Source organism: Bubalus bubalis, chromosome 13 (genome assembly GCF_019923935.1).
Source record: "Bubalus bubalis isolate 160015118507 breed Murrah chromosome 13, NDDB_SH_1, whole genome shotgun sequence".
Lineage (NCBI taxonomy): Eukaryota > Metazoa > Chordata > Mammalia > Artiodactyla > Bovidae > Bubalus > Bubalus bubalis.
In genome coordinates, this window is record NC_059169.1 from 17,596,043 (window position 1) to 17,618,617 (window position 22,575).

General features: G+C 38.8%; 2 protein-coding genes across 3 annotated transcripts in view; both read right to left on the reverse strand.

Moving 5' to 3' along the window:
- Positions 1-22,575, reverse strand: part of LOC102413807 (ATP-binding cassette sub-family C member 4) — a 500,000-nt gene that overhangs the window by 345,237 nt on the left and 132,188 nt on the right. The gene's annotated exons all lie outside the window — the stretch shown is intronic.
- LOC123464831 (ATP-binding cassette sub-family C member 4-like) overlaps positions 1-22,575 on the reverse strand; it is an 891,549-nt gene that overhangs the window by 18,331 nt on the left and 850,643 nt on the right. The window contains exons 1-4 of one of the 2 annotated variants that reach the window (XM_045162471.1): positions 15,739-15,898; positions 14,599-14,688; positions 5,586-5,758; positions 5,035-5,140 (exon numbers count right to left, since the gene is read on the reverse strand). In XM_045162471.1, the coding sequence (XP_045018406.1) occupies positions 5,035-5,140; positions 5,586-5,758; positions 14,599-14,664 (345 nt within the window). In that variant the 5' untranslated portion in view covers positions 14,665-14,688; positions 15,739-15,898. Of the gene's footprint in view, positions 1-5,034; positions 5,141-5,585; positions 5,759-14,598; positions 14,689-15,738; positions 15,899-22,575 lie in introns of those variants that run through there. The other variant, XM_045162472.1, reaches the window with a different exon arrangement.

The window sequence follows — 22,575 nt, forward strand, 5'->3', positions numbered from 1 at the left end:
CGTCAAGGCTGTATATTGTCACCCTGCTTACTTAACTTATATGCAGAGTACGTCATGAGAAACGCTGGACTGGAAGAAACACAAGCTGGAATCAAGAGTGCTGGGAGAAATATCAATAACTTCAGATACGCAGATGACACCACCCTTATGGCAGAAAGTGAAGAGGAACTCAAAAGCCTCTTGATGAAAGTGAAAGTGGAGAGTGAAAAAGTTGGCTTAAAGCTCAACATTCAGAAAACGAAGATCATGGCATCCGGTCCCATCACTTCATGGGAAATGGATGGAGAAACAGTGGAAACAGTGTCAGACTTTATTTTTTTGGGCTCCAAAATCACTGCAGATGGTGCCTGCAGCCATGAAAGTAAAAGACACTTACTCCTTGGAAGGAAAGTTATGACCAACCCTAGATAGCATATTCAAAAGCAGAGACATTATTTTGCTAACAAAGATTCGTCTAGTCAAGGCTATGGTTTTTCCTGTGTTCATGTATGGATGTGAGAGTTGGACTGTGAAGAAGGCTGAGTGCAGAAGAATTGATGCTTTTGAACTGTGGTGTTGGAGAAGACTCTTGAGAGTCCTTTGGACTGCAAGGCGATCCAACCAGTCCATCCTAAGGGAGATCATACCTGGGTATTCATTGGAAGGAATGATATTGAAGCTGAAACTCCAGTACTTTGGCCACCTCATGCGAAGAGTTGACTCATTGGAAAAGACTCTGATGCTGGGAGGGATTGGGGGCAAGAGGAGAAGGGGACAACAGAGGATGAGATGGCTGGATGGCATCACTGACTTGATGGAAGTGAGTCTCAGTGAACTCCGGGATTTGGTGATAGACAGGGAGGCCTGGCGTGCTGCAATTCATGGGGTCACAAAGAGTCGGACAGGACTGAGCGACTGATCTGATATCTGATATGCAAGCATGTGTGCAATAGCATTATGTCTGAAAAAAACTATGTACAGAACTTAACTTAAAAATAAGGCTTTGCTAAAAAAGATTAACCATCATCAGAGACTCCAGTAAGTCATAGTAGTAATATTATCAAAGTAGTGATATTATCAAAGATCATTGATGTTACATATCACCAAAGCAACTGCAATGATAGGGAAATGTCTGATATATTGTGAGAATTACCAAAAGGTGACACAGAGACATGGAATAAGCAGATGCTGATGGGAAAATGGTGCCTATAGACTTGCTCGATGCAGGTTTATGACAAGCTCTCAATTTGTACAAAATGCATTATCTGGGAAGCACAGTAAAACAAGGTATGTCTATAGTTCTAAAGCAAGCAATAAAAATAAGATTGCCTCAAAAATTAAAGTTTTGAGAAAGAATGTTATTTGTGATGTTTTTGCTGAATTGAAAGCTGACTGCTAATCAGAAGCTTCAGAATAACATACAAGCTTTACACGTGGGGTGAATGGAGCACAGAGGACAATCCCCAACTCTGAAGCTGGGGGATGCCTGTCTCTTGGTGCCCTGAGGTCTAATCCTGTTATTCCTATCAGAGGAGTCAGCAACTACAACCAGCTCAGACTGAGATGTAAACACAGGGCCAAGCTTACACCTCCTGGTGGGACCTCCCCGTGACATCACTGATGACCTCAACCACGAAATCTTAAACTGAAGGTTTCCTAACACAGGAGTGGGAAGAGCAGCTCCACAGTGAAGGGTAAGATCCTTTCTGGACACAAGGTCATTCATCACAAAGATGACAGGCTCCAAAGAGAACCCTTGCATTTCCCTTCTCCCTCCGTCTTCCCCCATTCACCCAGATGCTCAGTCTCTGCACCCGGAAACCAGCATCAACTTCTCTCTCTGCCCTCAGAGCCCATGTTCAATCCATCACACAGTCCACTTGGCTCCACTTCTTTATCTAGCCCAGGTTCCACCATCTCACCATTTCCACTGCAGACTCCTTAGACTAAGCCAAAAGTCTAGAGAGGGCGCATTATAAGAGAGTGAAGATTGAATCTGGAGAACTGAAAGACCATCAGTGTGGTTTTGTCTGTAAAGGAAGCAGGGAGAACAGAGTGAGACAAAACTAGAAAGTTGGGGAGGGACGGGCAGTGCGCTGCTTCATGAAACTACTTTAAATATTTGTTTATAGACATTGACAGAGAGAGAGAAAACTTGAGGTTATAGAAATTTATAACATCCTTATCAGGAGATATTGGTAAGTAAAAGACGCTTGTTCCTTGAAAGAAAAGTTATGGCAAACCTAGACAGTATATTAAAAAGTAGAGAAATGTGCTTTGCTGACAAAGGTCCATATAGTCAAAGCTATGAATTTTCTAGAAGTCATGTATGGATATGTGAGTTGGACCATTAAGAACCTGAGTTCCAGCCTAAGAATTGATTCTTTTGAACTGTGGTGCTAGAGAAGACTCTTGAGAGTTCCCTGGACTGCAGGAGATCAAACCAGTCAATCGCAAAGGAAATCAACCCTGAATATTCACTGGAAGGACTGATGCTGCAGCTGAAGCCCCAATATTTTGGCCACCTGATGTGAAGAGCCAACTCTCTGGAAAAGACCCTGATGATGGGAAAGATTGAGGGCAGGAGGAGAAGCGGATGACAGAAGGTAAGATGGTTGGATGGGATCACAGACTCAATGGACATGAGTTTGAGTGAGGTCTGGGAGATAGCAAAGGACAGGGAAGCCTGACATGCTCAGTCCATGGAGTTGCAAAGAGCTGGACATGACTGAATGACTGAATAACAAATCAGTAAGTAAAGCATTAAAAAAATGAATGTATTTTGATAATAGCAACAAAGCTGACTGGTTCAGAGGATATAGATGTTCACATCTGCAGATCAGGTGCTGAGTGATAACACCTTAGGACTGACCAGGTGACATGTCCTCCAAATTCTGTCCTTCTTCAGTTTCCCTAACCAACCACACATTTCAACTAACAGTATTTCTAAGAATTAGATGATAAAAGGAATCTGCTACCATGAATGTCATCAATGCTATAATACCAAAAATGAAAAATAAATCTTCAGGGTACATATAGGAGCAAAGAATTTAATTGAAGAGACCCTTAACTGAGCTGGAGATCAAGCCATCTTTCTGCTGCTATGTCTAAAGCCTGACAAAGGGCTTGAAACAGATACATTTCACAGCATCCTTTATTTATTATGGAAACATGGTACGTTGGGGGACAGTCTTTGAAATACAATGTTGAGAGGTAAGAACAATAAAGTGACAGGTAAAAACTAGAAATAAAAGGTTACTTTTCCAATTAGCACTCAAGAACATAAAATGAAGGACTAAGGATGCCTGACACAAAACATTTCTAGAAATTAAGAGTCACTGTTAGGCAGTCTTGAATGCCACACCATCTCTCATGAAAGTCTGCAGGTAGAGCTCACTTCCTACTCTGATGTCTAGACCAGGTAACCAGACACACTGCTTAGAGCCTAGAGCATCCCTTTGGTTGGGGATGCCCCACTCCTGTCATCTTCCTCCCCAGAGTTCGCTCTTGTGCACATCCAGCTTGGGGAGTGAGGCTACAGGCACTGCCTCAATGCTGACAGCCTGGTATCTACTCAATGCCCCACTGATGATCCCATCTGACAATGCATGTGAAGTAGGACAGGAGGTGATATTCCAGAAGCTGCCCAAGAAGTCAAAAGAGATGGTACTATGTGGACATTACTGACACTCATTAGTGATTATTACCTGTTTTGTATGGTCCATCAAAATATATTAAAGTTTTGTCATACCTCCAATTAAAATATATAAATGTATATTAAAAAATAAAAAAATTTATTTAAAAAATACCTTAAAGTATCTTGCATACCTTGAGATTATTTGCTGCCAAAGTTTTTCCTTTGAGGAATGCTTTTCTTATTTTATAAAGCCACATCCCATTTCTCATTTATTGAAACTAAGCAAGCAACAGAGGGAAAGGACAAAGCAAGAGATAAAATAGAAAAGAAAAGTAATAGATGGAGGAAGGGAAAAAAGCAAAGGAAGGAAATATTAAATAAGTAAGGAAGAAAGAGCCAACCAAACCTGGAAGGAAGATACTAAGCAGATAACCAGAAACCAAAGCCTGGAGCCTGCTGTGTGTACAGAACAGAGCTATTGTGTAAGACTCTCTGGTTGTTTATTTAGTCTCCCATCCCTGGTTTGCCTTTCTTTCCAAACTCTCATCTGTGATGAGGAGGTGGGTCTCTGCAAGTCACTGCAACAGTTCAGAGACCCTTTTGCCAGGTGGCCTTTGTTAGGTTGCCAGTAGGGGGCACTAGAGGGCGACTGAAGGTGGAAATAACAGCTAATGTTCTACCTGATTCCGCTACTAGCGGCACCTCAGCCTGGGACCTGACTCAGCTCCCAGCTATTAGCACCTGGAGAACCAGCCCCATCCTGCCCCTTCACAATATGACCAGCAACCGGGCAGTGACCTCTCCTCAGAGGTCTGAGCATCTGTTCTTTAGGGCCTCTCTTCTGAATTCTCAGGTCTGGAGATCTGTCCTAGGATATGGCAGCTGCTTTATAAAATTATTACCCCAGTGTTCAGTTTTTCTAGCCCTCTAATCCCTATGTAATACATTTCTTATATGAAATCCTTTCAGTTAAAGTACTGTTTTTCTCACTAGGCCATTTATTCTCATGGACTCCTGAGAAATTCTACAACTTTAGCCATCAATCTCCTGGCAGTCTAAATTAGAGTCTATTTTTAAATAAGAGACTCCAACAATGCTTAAACAACTATGTCACAGTGAAAATGACTGTGTTCTACCCCTATAAAATATGGAGCTATAACTTGGGTTTGGACTATTTTAATGGTTGGCCATCATAAAAACATGACAACTCAAATAAACTTTTATTATGAAAATATAAGATTATTGGATATATTATTTAATAGTGCATTCTAAAAGTATATTTAAGTACTTGAGTAATTTTCAGGAATGAGAGAAGAAACTAACAGAAAAATTAATGCAGGTTCCTATCAAATTTTACAAGGAAAGATACATTGAAAATTGAACATAAATGGAAACAGCTAAAATGGTGAGGGTCTTACCATAATCCTTTCACAGTCAATAACGGTGCTCAACCTGTGTGCAATGGTCAGCACAGTGCACTGGGCAAATCTCTCACGAATTTTTTTTTGTATGAACTCATCAGTTCTAGAAACAAAGAGGTTGATTTAGTTCAGTAAAGACAGGAAAAACAGACTTAAGACTTAAAAATATCCTATGATGATATTTTTACAATGGTTTTAAAACTCAATATTTTAACATATAGTCTTGCTCCTAAAAAAACTAAGTATAAAAAGTCTCCTTAGAAATTTACTATTTTTCATAAAATGATGGAAAATTAGTCTTCCCTCAAAATTGCTTGAAACTATCAGGAGCTGGATTTAGGAATTCAGCTTTTTTAGGGTGCCTTATAACAACATTAACACCATATAACATGTCTTGTTTTTTTTCTTTGTTTTCTGAAATTAATATTATCAACAGATATCCATGAGGCCAAGAGAGCACTTAGAAACATTTAGAAGATTCACTAAATGTTTTCCATTTACCACATTTACAAGTCAGATTCAAGATTTCCTGGGGCTCAGCTCCATACCGTGGATCCACGTATGATGTGGCTTTGTCAAAAATCAATATCTGATTCTTCCTGAGAAGAGCCCTAGCAAGGCACACCAGTTGTTTCTGACCAACACTCAAGTTCAATCCAGATTCTGCTAATTCAGAATTCATTTTAGCAGGAAGACCTTCGATGGATTCTTTGAGTTGTACCTGTGGATAGAGAAAGAATGACATTTTTCTAAGCAAACTGTTCCTGAAGTAGACAAGCCTCTTAGACATTAGAGCTTTGACATTCTCAGGACTTCTTACGTATCTTACATATACAGCCAGGTGATGGGGAGAGCTCCTTCCAATGAGTGTTCACTGAGTAAGATGGTGGAGTCAACTCAGGACAGAAAGATCTCAGTGTCCCCCATTCCCACCACAGGACATCCACCAGAAATCCCACCTAGAGGTTAGTTAAGAAAGTCTCTCAAAAAGTGAAGCTATTTCTTCCCATGTGATTTAAACAGAAAAGTTAAAAGGATCTTTATGGTTGAGTCAAGTTTCCCAAAGTACATTTTGCATAGGAGTTGGTACACTAGAGAAAAACTTTCAGTAATTTTAAGAAAATCTGGTTCTCTGAAGATATAAATTCATTGGCCCTTAACTATTTTCTAAAGTTCAATATATGCAAGTTCAAGCAATGGCAAACTGCTCCTTCTACATTAGTAATCCTGGAGCCCATTCTGATCTTGATTCTTTCCCAAGTTTATTCCTACAAATAGTGGACCAATCAAGTGCATTCTCTTCAGTGTCATAAATGCATTGTAATGAATGAAAACACATAAAAAATAAAACACAACATCTTATTTCCCCCAGCATATGGATACAGGTTATTGTCGTCCAGTTGCTGAGTCGTGCCCAATATTTTGCAACCCCATGGACAGCAGCACAGCAGTGTTTCCAGTCCTTCAATATTGCTTGGAGTTTGCTCAAACTCAGGTCCATTAAGTCAGTGATGCCATCCAACTATCTTGTCCTCCTTTGTACCCTTCTCCACCTGATTCCATCTTTCCCAGCATCAGGGTGTTTTCCAATGAATCATCTCTTCACATCAGGCGGCCAAAGTATTGGAGCTTCAGCTTCATCATCAGCCCTTCCAAGGAAAATTCAGGGTCAATTTCCTTTAGGATTGACTGGTTTGATCTCCTTGCTGTCCAAGGGACTCTCAACAATCTTCTCCAGAGCCACAGTTCAAAAGTGTAAGTTCTTCAGTGCTCAGTCTTCTTTATGGTCCAACTGTCACACTGGTACATGACTACGGGGAAGACCATAGGTTTGACTAATTGGACTTTGTTGGCAAAGTGATGTCTCTGCTTTTTAATATTCTGTCTAGGTTTGTTATAGCTCCTCTTCCCAGGAGCAAGCATCTTTAAATTTCATGGCTGCAGTCACCATCTGCAGTGATTTTGGAAATAAAGTCTGTCATTGTTTCCCCTGTTTTCCCTATCTACTGCAATCAAGTGATGAGACAGGATGCCATGATCTTAGTTTCTTGAATGTTCATTTTTAGGCCAACTTTTTCACACTCCTTTTTCACTTTTGTCAAGAAGCTCTTTAGTTCCTCTTCACTTTCTACGATTAGGGTGGTGTCAGATGCATATCTGATGTTATTGATATTTCTCCCAGAAATCTTGATGCCAGCTTGTGCTTCATCCAGCCCAGCATTTCACATGATGTACTCTGTATATAAGTCAAATAAGCAAGGTGACGATATATAGCCTTGATGGACTCCTTTCCCAATTTGGAACCAGTCCAAATTGTTGCTTTGGAACCAGGTGTTCCATGTCCGGTTCTAACTGTTGCTTCTTGACCTGCATACAGGTTTTGCAGGCTGCAAGTAAGGTGGTTGGTATTCCTATCTCTTTAAGAATTTTCCACAGTTTGTTGTGATCCACACAGTCAAAGGCTTTAGTATAGTCAATGAAGCAGATGTTTTTCTGGAGTTCTGCTGCTTTTTCGATGATCCAATGGATGCTGGCAATTTGATCTCCAGTTCCTCTGGCTTTTCTAAAAACAGTTCGTACATTTGGAAGTTCTTGATTCATGTACTATTGAAGCCTAGCATGAAGGATATTGAGCATTACCTTGCTAGCATGTGAAATGAGTGCAATTGTGTGGTAATTTGAACATGCTTTTGCACTGCCCTTCTTTGGGATGGGAATGAAGACTGACCTTTTCCAGTCCTGTGGCCACTGTTGAGTCTTCCAAATTTGCTGGCATATTGAGTGCAGCACTTTCACAGCATCATCTTTTAGGATTTGAAATAGATCAGCTGGAATTCTGTCACCTCCACTAGCTTTCTTCATCATAATTCTTTATCAGACCCACTTGACTTCACATTCCAGGATGTCTGTCTCTAAGTGAGTGATCACATCATTGTAGCTATTTGGGTCATTAAGACCTTTTTTTTTTTTTTTTAATAGTTCTTCCATGTATTCTTGCCACTGCTTCTTAATATCTTCTGCTTCTGTTAGTTCCATACAGTTTCTGTCCTTTATTGTGCCTATCCTTGCAGGAAATGTTCTCTTGATATTGCTAATTTTCTTGAACAGATCTCTGGTCTTTCCTTTTCTATTGCTTTCCTCTATTTATTTGCACTGATCACTTAGGAAGGCTTTCTTATCTCTCTGTGCTATTCTTTGGAACTCTGCATTGAGACAGGTATATCTTTTCTTTTCTCCTTTGCCTTTAGCTTCTTTTTTTCTTTTCTCAACTATTTGTAAGGCCTTCTCAGACAACCATTTTGCTTTCTTGCATTTCTTTTTCTTGGGGATGGTTTTGTTCACCACCTCCTGTAGAGTGTTACAAACCTCTGTCCGTAGATCTTCAGGCACTCTATCAGAACTAATCCCTTGAATCTACTTGTCACTTCCATTGTATAATTTGTAAGGGATTTATTTTAGGTCATATCAGAATTGCATTGTGGTTCTCCCAACTTTCTTCAATTTAAGCCTGAATTTTGCAATAAGGAGTTCATGACTGAGTCATAGTCAGCTCCTGGTCTTGTTTTTGCTGACTGTATCGAGTTTTTCCATCTTTGGCTGCAAAGAATATAATCAGTCTGATTTTGGTACTGACCATCAGGTGATGTCCATGTGTAGAGTTGTCTCTTGTGTTGTTGGAAGAGGGTGTTTGCTATGACCAGTGTGTTCTCTTGGCAAAACACTTGTTAGCTTTGCCCTGCTTCATTTTGTACTCCAAGGCCAAACTTGCCTATTATTCCAGGTATCTCTTGACTTCCTACTTTCGCATTTCAGTCCCCTATGATTAAGTAGACATCGTTTTTTGTTTTAGTTCCAGAAAGTCTTCTAGCTCTTCATTGAACTGTTCAACTTCAGCTGTTTTGGCATTAGTGGTTGGGGCATAGACTTGGATTACTGTGATACTGAATGGTTTCCCTTGGAAATGAACTGAGATCCTTCTGTCATTTTTGAGATTGCACCAAAGTAGCACATTTTAGACTCTTTTGTTGACTTTTTTTTTTTTTTTTTTGCAGCCAAACAAAAATAAATTGGAGACTTGAAGCCAGGCAGCCTGGGCATAAGTCTTGCCTGGCTGTGCCAACTGGGCAAGTTCCTGAACCTACTCTATCTTATCTTCCTAAACTCTAAGTAAGACTATAATATCATACTTATAAAGGTTTGTACCTCCTAACATTTTTAAGAATATTAAATGAGTTCAGTACATGTAGAATTTGTAACAGATCAATAGATATTGCCCATTATTATTAATGCCATCAGCTAGCCTCTCCTCAAGTTCTGCTTCACTTTTCTCCTTTGCATGTATCAGCACTACGATTTCATTACATATGCATTGGCTTGCTTTTCAACTTCTCCAGGAGAATTTAAGCTCCAAAAGGACAGAATTTTGTCTCTTGATGACTGTGACAGCCCCAGAATCTGCAGCATTGCCTGACAAGCTCTCAGTAGATATCTGCTGGCTGGATGAAGGTGGGCTTCCCTGGTGGCTCAGTGGTAAAGAAGTCACCTGCCAAGCGGGAGACTTGGGTTCGATCCTGGCTGAGCTCCCTGGCTAAGGAAATCACAACCCACTCCAGTATACTTGACTGAGAAATCCCATGGACAGAGGAGCATGGCAGGCTACAGTTCATGGGGTTGCAGAAGAGTCAGACGCAACAAACAGCAACAACGTGAATGAAGGCATAAGTGACTCTATTTGCGTGACATACCCGTTCCTGTAAATTAAAAACTAAATTCATATGGATAAATAATTTATATATAAAACTGTTTTCTTATTAAGTGTAATTGTAAAAAGGATATATTCTTATAACAATTAACTGGCTTTAAGATATATCACACTTTAAACAAAGGAAAGCACTGAAAAAGTTATAATTTAAGGAAAATAGAACAAACAACTACTATTCAAAACTATACATCTCAGTATAGAATACTTCAGATTGTTTTTGAGCTTGGGAAAATAATAGAATACAGCAAAACTGAAAAATAATACACTGGACTTATAGGCAGCCTGTCTCCATCATCACTGTGTGCACTCTGTGTAGCAGGTGCTGACACCCCTCACAGGAGGGGAACACTGATATCAGATGGTTTCCACATTTTGTGGAACTTTCTTACTTTTCAAAAAGAAAATCTGATGTGGGCCAGAAAGAGACAATGAAATGCAATCAACAGATGGGGAAGAGCTTTTACTAGAGCATGGCCAGCAGTAAAGGAACTTCACCTAAGACAAGGCCCAGAAAAATGGACACGTGACCTGTCTCCACCGCGAGGATTGAACCATGTGGTTCCTGATGCATTGGCTGCTGGTGCCCAGATTTCTGTATCTTGGTTTCCTGTGTGATGAGACACACTTGTGTCCTATCAGAGACACTATCAATGTCAGACATTTAAATGTACGATTTCTTCCCAGTTTTGACACAACATTTTTGTTATTGTTTAGTTGCTAAGTCGTGAACCTTACAGACTGTAGCCAGCCAGGTTCCTCCGTCCATGGGATTTCCCAGGCAAGAATATTGGAGTGGATCACCATTTCCTCCTCCAGGGAATATTCCCAACTCAGGGATCAATCCCACTTCTCCATTGAAGGCAAACTCTTTATCACTGAGCAACTGGGGATGCCCCCATATTATACTCTTAATTCCAAATCCCAGTATGTAAGGTATTTTGTTTTTGTTTTTTAACATAAGCAACATATCAGTGGTTCATTTCCAGAGTTTTATCTACTTTGATCTTTTAACCTCTGAATGATAAAGTGCTTCATCCTCAGGCACTACTCATGTTATATTTTTGGAGCTGCCTTTGCTTTTAGCATCCCGATCAGCACTAATTTCTGATGAACTTTCATCAGTTTACAGTAAGTTGGCAAGTTTTCAGTACATGAAAAATGTATTTTCCCATATTTTGAAAAATAACCAAGATGAGACAGGCAGCATCCATAGGACTGTCTTCCTTCTGAATGTCCATCTCTACCCAGGAAGAAGGAGGAAACAGAACTAGAGGACTTAAAAAAAATTTCTAACCCATCTTTTTCTTTTAATTGAAGCTCATAAAGAGGAAAACATAGTGGTTCCCTCCTATTGATATTCAGGTTAACTCTGTGAGTTTGGGCTCACATATCCAGTTAGGAATCATTTACAAATTAATAACTAGGGTTTTTTGGTTCACTTTAAAACTGACTTCATTGATTTAGTGATATCTCTTGATGAGGGTGAAGAAGGAGAGTGAAAAAGCCAGATTAAAACTCAACATTAAGAAAACTAAGATCATGGCATCCAGTCCCATCATTTCATGGCAGAAGCAGTGACAGATTTCCTCTTCTTGGACTTTAAAGTCAGTGCAGATGGTGACTGTAGCCTTGAAATTAGAAGATGACTGCTTCTTGGCAGGAAAGCTATGACAAAACTAGACAGTGTGTTAAAAAAGCAAAGATATCATGTTGCTGACAAAGGTCCGTATAATCAAATCTATGGTCTTTCCAGTAGTCATGTACAGATGCAAGAGCTGGGCAATAAAAGAGCACTGAAGAATCGACGCTTTTGAACTGTGGTACTGGAGAACACTACTGAGAGTCCCTTGGAAAACAAGGAGATCAAATTAATAAATCTTTAAGTAAATCAACCCTGAATATTTTTTGGAAGGACTGATGCTGAAGCTGAAGCTTCCATACTTTGGCCACCTGATGCAAACAGTTGACTCATTGGAAAAGACCCTGGTGCTGTGAAAGATTAAAGGCAGAAGGAGAAGAAGGAGACAGGATGAGATGTTTGGATGGCATCATCGATTCAATGGACATGAACTTGGCCAAAAACCAGGAGATGGTGAGGGACAGGGAAGCCTGGCACGCTGTACTCCATGGGGTCACATTTGGACGTGATGTAGCAACTGAACAATAACTTAGAGTGATAAATCACCCCTTTATTCAGATTCTCTTGGCATTATTTACCACATTTGTATGTTTTTCAATGAAAGATTTGGTAAGTTTTCTTTAAAACAGTCATATGCAATCAATTCCTAGAGAAACATAATGATGGAATGATTTCTTTAAGTGGTATCATCAAAGTTAACAGGGTTAATTCCAGAAGCAATACATGGAAACCACATACTTCACTTACGAAATAAGCTCACATTTCTTTATTTTTATAGAAAGTCCCAAATGTCATTTAAATAGATCTTAGTATTATCTACCACTTCAGCATTTTTATAATTTAGATTAATATTGTCTCTCTATTCATGAAACAATATGTTCTAAAATTCTAGAGTAATGATACCTGAAAATCTGTGAAAAAAAATATATCTCTATCTGGGGAACAAATATAAAAATAATTTACCAGTACTTCCAGTAATTTTTTTAAGATGTGTCCCAATTTAACCATTAAATTTGTCCTACAAATTCAAGAGTAGTGGATCATCCTATTGTTCTTTACACTTAATGATTAACAGCTCTACACACCTCTTCTCTTGAAGAATTTCACTGTAAAAGACTCACAAACTTAAATGAAATCAGAGGTGCACTGCTTTTCAGGGAGGAGAAGGTGAAGCAATCGACCCAGTTTAAGAAAACAAAATCCGCATGCTGCTGAAAAGCAGGGTGGGTGTATAAGGACTCAGTCGTGACATCCTTCAGAAACCAGAATTACTGGCTGGAGATGGTCATACCTCCAAATCTGCCTGCTCATAGTCAAGGCGCATCTGTATATTACAGATTTTAGAGCTTCCCTGAAAGGGTAACACTAAATGACAAATGCACCAATTCAAAACAACAATCAGTCTCTCAGATTTGTGTAACAAAAACAAACAAAAAAAAGATTAGAGAAATATGCCAATGTCTCTGAAATGAAAAGATCAATCAAATATTTAGTAGTTATTTATGTACAGTGCTTTCCCTGTGTTTTTCTCTAAGAGTTTTATAGTATCTGGTCTTACATTTAGGTTTTTAATCCATTTTGAGTTTATTTTTGTATACGGTATTCGGGAGCATTCTAATTTTATTCTAATTTTATTTTATTCATAGCTGTTCAGTTTTCCCAGCACCACTTACTGAAGAGACCACCTTTTCTCCATTGTATATTCCTGCCTCCTTTGTCATAGATTAGTTGACCATGGGTGTGTGAGTTCATCTCTGGGCTTTCCATCCTGTTCCATTGATCTGTATTTCGGTTTTTGTGCCAGTGCCATACCAACCTGATTACTCTAGCTCTGTATTGAACTGGCCAAAAAGTTCGTTTAATTTTTTCCATAAAATCTTATGTAACAAACTTTTTGGCCAACTCAATAATATATTCTGAAGTCAGGGAACCTAATTTCTCCAGCTTCATTTTTCTTTCTTAAGACTGCTTTGCCTAACTTGGGGTCTTTGCATTTCCATTAAAACTGTAAAAGTTTTGGCTCTAATTCTATGAAAACTGCCATTGGTAGTTTGACAGGGATTGTACTGAATCTGCAAATTCTTTGGGTAATATCGTTGTTTTCCCAATATTGTTTCTTCCAATCCAAGAACATGGTATATCCCTTCCTCTGTCTTGCGTCATCTTTGATTTCTTTTGTCAGTATCTTGTAGTTTTATGAGTACAGGTCTTTTGCCTCCTTAGGTAGGTTTATTCCTAGGTATTTTATTCTTTTTGTTGCGTACGTAAATGAGATTGTTTTCTCAATTCTTCTTTCTGATCTTTCATCGTTAATGTATAGGAATGCTGGTTCTTACTCTTTAAAAACAAAAGACTGTGTTAGGTCCTAGGAGAAATTGAAGTCTGTCAATGGCTTAGAAGTCTAGGGTTTCTTCCATCAGTAGAACTGATTTGTAAAATGAGTGCAAATACACAAAATAGTTTATATTAAAATACAAACTGACATCAACTTAATAGTCAAAATTATTTTCATTCAAGGGTGAGGAAATTCAAAGAAGTGGGGCAAGGGAAAACATGAAACAAATAACAGAAAATTCTCTAGAAATGAACCTACCCATATACAAGCTGAGCAGATGTTCCAGGGTTCTGTTATCTGCATTAATGCTACAGCATTAGAATGACATAATTGCCAATAAATAATCATCATCAATTCTTACTATATAATTTACCTTTATAAACACATTCCTATGAACTTTATTAGTATGCTCTTGTTTATATCTTTTAGTTAATAAGGAAAAACTACTATTGTCTCCACTTAGTAGATGTTTCCTAAGACCAGAGGAATAAAATGAATATTGGAGTGTAATGGAGTAATTAATTTACTAGGTCACTAGTTGAATTTGATCCCACAGTTTTAACATCTAATTGAGTACTCTGTTAAAAACAAGATAATGTATTTATTTGTTCAGGGTTCTAGGAAAACAGCTAAAATAAAAACATGTCACATTATATTGTTGATTTTCATCATCATCAATACACACATTTTTAAGTGCACCCATGTCATCAGTGTTTTCCTAGGAGGTAAACAAAGTCAGTGAAACTGATACGCTGCCCTTAATTATCTACAATGCTCTAAATGTAAACACACATAAGTTAATTACAGTTACTATTAATAAATTACCTCTTCTAAGGCATTCCACAGTTCTTTCTCTGTATGCTGATTAAAGGGATCCAGATTTTTCCTCATTGTTCCAGTGAATAAAACAGGTTCCTAAACACCCCAAAATAGTGAATGTTATTACCTTAACCTCTTTTCATTTTATTGCAATGTGTACAGAACATCAAAAGTAAAATACAAAAACATCTGAATTCATTCATTATTAATAATAAAGTTGCAAATGTATGTTCACAAAACAATATCTCTAAAATAATTTTCCATAGTACAAAGTGTGCTACAAAATATCTTCTGGACTACTGAACACTAACAGAAGAAAGTGTTGAAGACGTTTTTTCATCTTAAGGAAAAAACTGAAGACAAAGATTTTATTTAAAAAAATACAATTTTGGTAATAAATATGTGCTTAAATGCACACACAAACTGAAGAAATAATTACATGAGAAACTTAACATCAAGATCTACATAAATTAACTGTCAATCCTGGTGTGACTGGGAAATAGCAATAGCATGATTAGTAGAGGTTTGTGCCTCAAAGCAAAGCATTAAATATTTACACACTGGCAATGAAGAATAAACTAGGCTATTTTCTCCATTGGTCAGACTGTCTTCTAGGATCTGGAATCTCTCCACATCTGTGAAATGAACATCCCCAAATGTGCAAGGGGAACGTCAGACCTCCTGCAGAGGGTCTGCAGCACCTCTGTCCATGGAGAGATCACCTCTGATTTTGGCATCAGCTGGTAACCATGTTCTCTCATGTGTGTGTCAGGATGACTTGCCTAACAGAACTTCATTATTAACTGCAAGGCCAGGAGGACCTGAAACCCACTGTGACCTGTGTCATGATACTTTAATTTAAATAGTTCTTCCTACTCATCTGCTTCAGCAGGAGCCACAAGTAAATTACTCTGGAAATATATGCCTCCTCTAGGCTTCAAGAGAGAATCCTGTACATAAGCTCATGTAGCCCATTTACATTTTCTTCTGGAAGGCTCAGTAAGCCAGGGCATAAGAATATGGGCAGAAGAGAAGAGCCCAATTGGCTCCTTTCAGTGAAGGGGGCAGGACAAGGGGAGGCACATGTGTGGGAACAAGAGGAGACCTGACTCTTCCACAGTGCCCGGAACTGCTCGGAATACCCACGTTCAAATCCTGCCTGGCCTCGGGGCTGGACTTTCCTCCTCACTTCACAAAAGCCTGAGAGGAAAGATGAAGATAGGCAGACATTTCTTTTCCCTAATCATGAGGAAGAACAATACTCAGGAAGCCTTCCAAACCGTCCTTCAATATTGTCTCAGTTTTAAGTCTGGTGATAGAGAAAAGAATACAGAAAACTCAGGGTGTGCCACCAAAAAAGAGATGTCCCTGAGCAAATCCACAATTAAAAACACATTATAAAGAATGGTTTATTCACACAGAGTTGATTAAGTGACCAATATGCCTCCAAAGCACTGAAAATCAGTAGTAATACAATATTTTAGAATGAGTACTGAACTGAACTAAGAAAACCTGAGACCCAAATGTAAAGTCTCTCTTAAAACTCTTGAATTTAGGATCAAAGACTAAACAACCATCTAAACAATGGTAAACATTCCTTGTCAGGGGAATAACCATCATTCTACTTCAGATTTTTATAAAAACTTGTTACTCTTTGTAATTATCAACCTTAAGATTCCCACATGCAGGCAATTTCTCATCCTTCAGCTGTCTCCATGAGGTTTACACAAGCGATATAGCCAGGCAAGGGGAGGCTGGTCCCGCATATTCTTCCTTCTTTTCTTCTCCATCTTCCCTCCATTTTCCAGGTTCCTTCAAGTAACCAGACTATTCCCTGCATATAATCTCAATCGGTGTTCTTTCTGGGGGTTGTATTTAACTACTTCAGATCCTGAGCACAAAGAACACACATATTTCAGCTACCTGTTGTATTTAAGGAAATTATTTAAGATCTTTCATTTTTGCTTATTCCTGAAATTTGAACAGAAGTTGAGGAGTACCTTCTTAAAAACATAGTATTCATCTTGGAATGTTCCCCCCATGACTGATTGTCTATGTCCCCACTCCCCTGTCTCTGCTCCTACCCAGGTCCTTGTTACCATCACATCTCCCACAGTTCTGACCCGTTCATGTGGGGTCAGCACTGACAGGGATGAAGCTTGGAGGAAGAGAGACCACCATGGAAGCTCCCTGCTGCTTCCAGGATCACAGGGACCAGGGATCCAGGGAAGATGGTGTGGGCCTGGCTCACCTAAGAGAGGCAACTCAAAGAAACAGCACTGGGCTCCCCCTCTGCAGAGTCTTCTCTCAGCTTTCTAAATTCCCTACATAGGGGTGTTGAGACACAAGCATCACTGCTTCCTACTCATTTGGGGGGAAGAAGAATGTAAGTTTTTGCACTTAGACAAGTAAATTCAAGTAACCAAACTAACAGATTTTCTCCACCTCTGCAACTAGCAAGACCCTGTAAAGACAAAGGGCTCTTGGTTGAAGAGGGATAAGATTTTGAGTATCTTCTCCTGACACATATCAGCCCACGATATACAAGTGAATAAACCCACTTCTAAACTGATATTGTCCAAATGAGTAACAGAGCAATAGGAGTAGTATCTTGCTTTGCTCCATACTTATTCACTCTTGCTATGGTTTGGGAAATCCTTTCAAGTGGGGTGGTAAGAAAAATGGGGAAAATATCTGATGAGTACAACACAGATGAAGAATTGATGCTTTTGAACTGTGGTGTTGGAGAAGATTCTTGAGAGTCCCTTGGACTTCAAGGAGATCAAATCAGTCAATCCTAAAGGGAATCAACCCTGAATATTCACTGCAAGGACTGATGCTGAAGCTGAAACTCCAATACTTTGGTCACCTGATGCGAAGAGCTGACTCACTGGAAAAGACCATGACGATGGGAAAGATTGAAGGCAGGAGGAGAAAAGGATGACAGAGGATGAGAGGGCTGGATGGCATCACTGACTTGATGGACATGAGTTTGAGCAAGCTCTGGGAGTTGGTGATGGACAGGGAAGCCTGGCGTGCTGAAGTCCATGGGGTCACAGAGTCAGATACGGCTTAGCGACTGAACAACAACAGTTAGTGAAAAAAAAAAAATTAATTTGGAATCAGACAGTTCTAACTTCTGATTCTACCACTTATTAGTTATTCGGCTCAGGATAAATTATTAATCTTCCCAAGACTCAGTTCCCTTACTAAATGGAGTTAGTTTTGCAGGGCTTCTGTGAGACTCTGGAACAACATTGAAGTTCCTGGTGTCATGCTAACATGGACCAGGAGCCCAGCCCAATAGGGGACAGTAAGGAGTGGTGTTTTCAAACTGCAGGTGTAGTCAATGAATCAGGAAATTTAGTGCCTCGTGATCATCGTTTTGTCTTTTATATGAACTAGAATAGAACTGGTATCACAGAAAACATCAGAGCACAGAGAAGAGTAATTTTGTTTTATGAAATTCCTGTTCCTCTGTGTGTGCATCCGTACGTGTGCACATGCACATGAAATCATGATATGCAGCAGTTCTGTGGACCACAGGCAACAGCCGGTTGCAGTCACAAGCAGAGTAATTCGGTGTTCTGCCTCTGGAGCTGGGAATCTCTTTAATTTGAATCCTGTTAATATATTTTGGAAATTAATACCTTGTTGGTTGTGTCATTTGCAAATATTTTCTTCCATTCCATAGGCTGTCTTTTCTTCTTCTTTTTTTGTAGTTTCCTTTGCACTGCAAAATCTTTTAAGTTTAATTAGGTCCCATTTGTTTATTTTTGCTTTTGTTTTCCATGACTTTATGGGACAGGTCCAAGAACACATTGCTGTGATTTATGTCAAAGAGTATTCTGCCCATGTCTTCCTCTAGGATCTTATCTTACAGTTCTTTAGGTCTTTAGTTCATTTTTACTTTGTTTTTGTATATAGTATTAGAGAATACTCTAACTTCATTCTTTTATGTATAGCTGTTGAGATTCCCCAGCACTATTTATTAAAGAAACTGTCTTCTCTCCATTACATATTCTTACCTTGATTGTCTTAGATTAATTGACCATAAGTGCATGAGTTTATTTCTGGGTTTCCTATCCTGTTCCATTAGTCCATGTGTCTGATTTCTGTGACAGGAACATACTTTTTCATTTCTGTATCTTTGTAGTAAAGTCTAAAGTAAAGGACTGTGATCCTTCCAGCTTTGTTCTTCTTTCTCAAGATTGCTTTGGCTATTTGAGCTCTTTTCTGCTTCCATACAAGTTATAAAAACATTTTTTTTGTCTAGTTCTGTGAAAAATGCCATTGCTAATTTAATAGGGATTGTATTGAATCTGTAAATCACCTTGGGTAGTATGATCATTCTTAACAATATTAATTCTTCCAGTCTAAGAACACAGTACATCTTTCCAACTGTTTGTGTCATCTTCAATTTATTTCATCAGTGTCTTACAGTTTTTGAACTATAAGTCTTTTGTCTCCTTCAGTTCAGTTCAGTTCAGTCATTCAGTCGTGTCCCACTCTTTGCGACCCCATGAATCGCTGTACGCCAGGCCTCCCTGTCCATCATCAACTCAGATTCACGTCCATCGAGTCAGTGATGCCATCCAGCCATCTCATCCTCTGTCATCCCCTTTTTCTCCTGCCCCCAATCCCTCCCAGCATCAGAGTCTTTTTCAGTGAGTCAACTCTTCGCATGAGGTGTCCTAAGTATTGGAGTTTCAGCTTTAGCATCATTCCTTCCAAAGAACACCCTTAGGTAGGTTTATTCCTAGGTATTCGTAGTGTTGTTTTCTTTTTCCTTTCCTTTGATGTGATGGCCAATGGGATTGCTTTCTTAATTTTTCTTTCTGATACTTTGTTTTTAGTCTATATAAATGCAACAGATTTCCATATATACAACAGATTATCAGCTCAATATCAAAGAAACAAACAACTCATTCAAAAAATGGGCAAAAGACCTAAACAGACATTTATAAAAAGAATACATACAGATGGCCAATAGGCACATGAAAAGATACTGAACATCACTAACAATAAGAGAAATGAAGATCAAAACTACAAGGTACGACTTTACACTAGTCAGAATGGCCATCATTTAAATGTCTACAAATAATAAATTCTGGAGAGGGTGTGGAGAAAACAAGACCCTCATACGCTGTTTGTGGAAATGTAAACTGTTTCAATTATTGTGGGAAACAGTATGGAGGTTTCTTAAAAAAACGAAAAAGAGTTACCATGTGATACAGCAATTTCACTCCTCAGCATATATCCAGGAAAAGGAAAAAACTCTAATTCAAAAAGATACATGTACCTCAGTGTTTACAACAAAACTACTTACAATAGCCAAGATATGTCCATGAACATAAATCTTTGGACTATAAAGAAAGCTGAGTGCTGAAAAATTGATGGTTTTGAACTGTGGTGTTGGAGAAGATGCTTCAGAGTCCCTTGGACTGCAAGGCGATCCAACCAGTCCATCTTAAAGGAAATCACTCCTGAATATTCATTGGAAGGACTGATGCTGAAGCTGAAACTCCAATATTTTGACCACCTAATGAGAAGAACTGACTCACTGGAAAAGACTCTCATGCTGGGAAAGACTGAGGGCAGAAGCAGAAGGGGATGACAGAGGATGAGATGGTTGGATGGCATCACTGACTCTATGAACATGAGTTTGAGTAGGCTCCAGGAGTTGGTGATGGACAGGGAGGCCTAGAGTGTTGCAGTAGATGGGCTTGCAAAGAGTTGGACACGACTGAGTGACTGAACTGAACTGATGTCCATGGACAGATAAATGGATAAAGAAGATGTGCTATACACACACACACACACACACACAGAGACACACACACAATTAAATATTATAAGCCATAAAAAAAAGAAATAAAAAATGCCACCTGCAATGACAAGAATGGACCCAGAGATTATCAGACTAGGTGAAATAAATCAGAGAAAGACAAATAGCATCTAAGATCACTTATATGTGGAATCTTAAAAATGACAGAAATGAACTTATTTATAACACAGAAATAGATGCACAGACATATAAAACAAACTAACAGTTACCAAAGAGTAAAGCAATGGGGAGGAATATATTAGAAATATGGGATTAATAGATATACACTACTATATACAAAATAGATAAAAACAATCTATTTTATAAAACAGGGAACTACATGTAATATCTTGCAATAGCTTATGATAAAAGGATCTGAAAAAGAATATATATGTGTATATATATACACACATATAAAATATATATATATATAATTTTATATATAAATATATATATATATATATATAACTGAAACTCTACAGTCTTTTGGACTCTGTGGGAGAGGGCGAAGGTGGGATGATTTGGGAGAATGTCACTGAAACATGTATAATATCATATACGAAATGAATCGCCAGTCCAGGTTCGATGCAGAATACAGGATGCTTGGAGCTGGTGCCCTGGGATGACCCAGAGGGATGGAACAGGGAGGGAGGTGGGAGGGGGGGTTCAGGATGGGGAACACGTGTATACCCATGGCGGATTCATGTTGATGTATAGCCAAACCAATACAATACTGTAAAGTAATTAGCCTCCAATTAAAATAAATAAATTTATTAAAAAAAAAACTGAAACTCTGCCATTCAATTGAAACACTGTGAATCAACTATCAGATCAGATCAGATCAGTCACTCAGTCGTGTCCGACTCTTTGCGACCCCATGAATCGCAGCACGCCAGGCCTCCCTGTCCATCACCAACTCCCGGAGTTCACTGAGACTCACGTCCATCAAGTTAGCGATGCCATCCAGCCATCTCATCCTCTGTTGTTCCCTTCTCCTCCTGCCCCCAATCCCTCCCTGCATCAGAGTCTTTTCCAATAAGTCAACTCTTCGCATGAGGTGGCCAAAGTACTGGAGTTTCAGCTTTAGAATCATTCCTTCCAAAGAAATCCCAGGGCTATACTTCAACTTAAAAAAATAGACACACATAAAATTTGAATCCTGGCTCCGCCCCTTACTTGATAAGTAGGATAAGCTCCCAGTGACTCAGTTTTTAAATCTGTCAGATAAGGATAACAACAAATTTTGAGGATTAAGCAAGAAATGGTGGAATAAGGAGTTAAAATGTGTTAATGATTCCATAAATGTTAGGAATTATTATTAATACTTGTGTAACTTGCCAGGGACTGTAACAAGCACTAGAGAAACAAAATGAGAGATATAGGCCCTGTCCTCAAAGACAGAAAGAAAATAGGTAAGAGTGTGGGCAGGGCTGAGAAAAAGGTTGAAGGTCTTGGTGGGGGATTGGAAAGTAAGAGTGTGTACAAGGTGATGGTCAGGAAAGAAGCTGTGGGAGAAAAGCCAGAAGTCAAAATACAAAAAAAGTTTAGTCTGATTTCTTGCTCTTGGTGGAAAATTTTAGATACATTTCTCTGTTATGCTTTTCCCCCAAAGTCCTATTGTGTTTTTGTGTGTGGTTTTATTTTGTTTCCTTGCTTTACTATTCATATTTATGTAAACAATTTAGGTTTGTTTTTTTTTTTTGCCTTTCAGCTGCATTTTATTTTTATTTTTTAAATAAATTTATTTATTTTAATTGGAGTTTTTATTATTAAAAGATAAATATAAAGAAAACCACCAAAGACCATGAACACATAAACAGAAATTAAAGAATAAAGTCATTTCAGTTCTCTTTACTTAAGTAGAAATAACACTCGAAAGGCCAGTGTCCTGATTCTTAAGAATAACAATTCCTGATGACTGAGCATTCCCAAGAATGAGACATGGGCACAAACACTACCTCACTAAGTTACATCTTCACAACAAATCTGTGGGTCAATTATTCCCATACCGGGTTTAAGGACGAGGATGTTGAAGCTTGGCAGCCGAGTGACATCATCAAGGTCCCACAGTTGACGAGGCAGAGTAGGAATATACTGTGAGTCACAGAAACACTTGGTCTATACTCTGAAACATTCTACCGCTGTCTGCCTCCTGA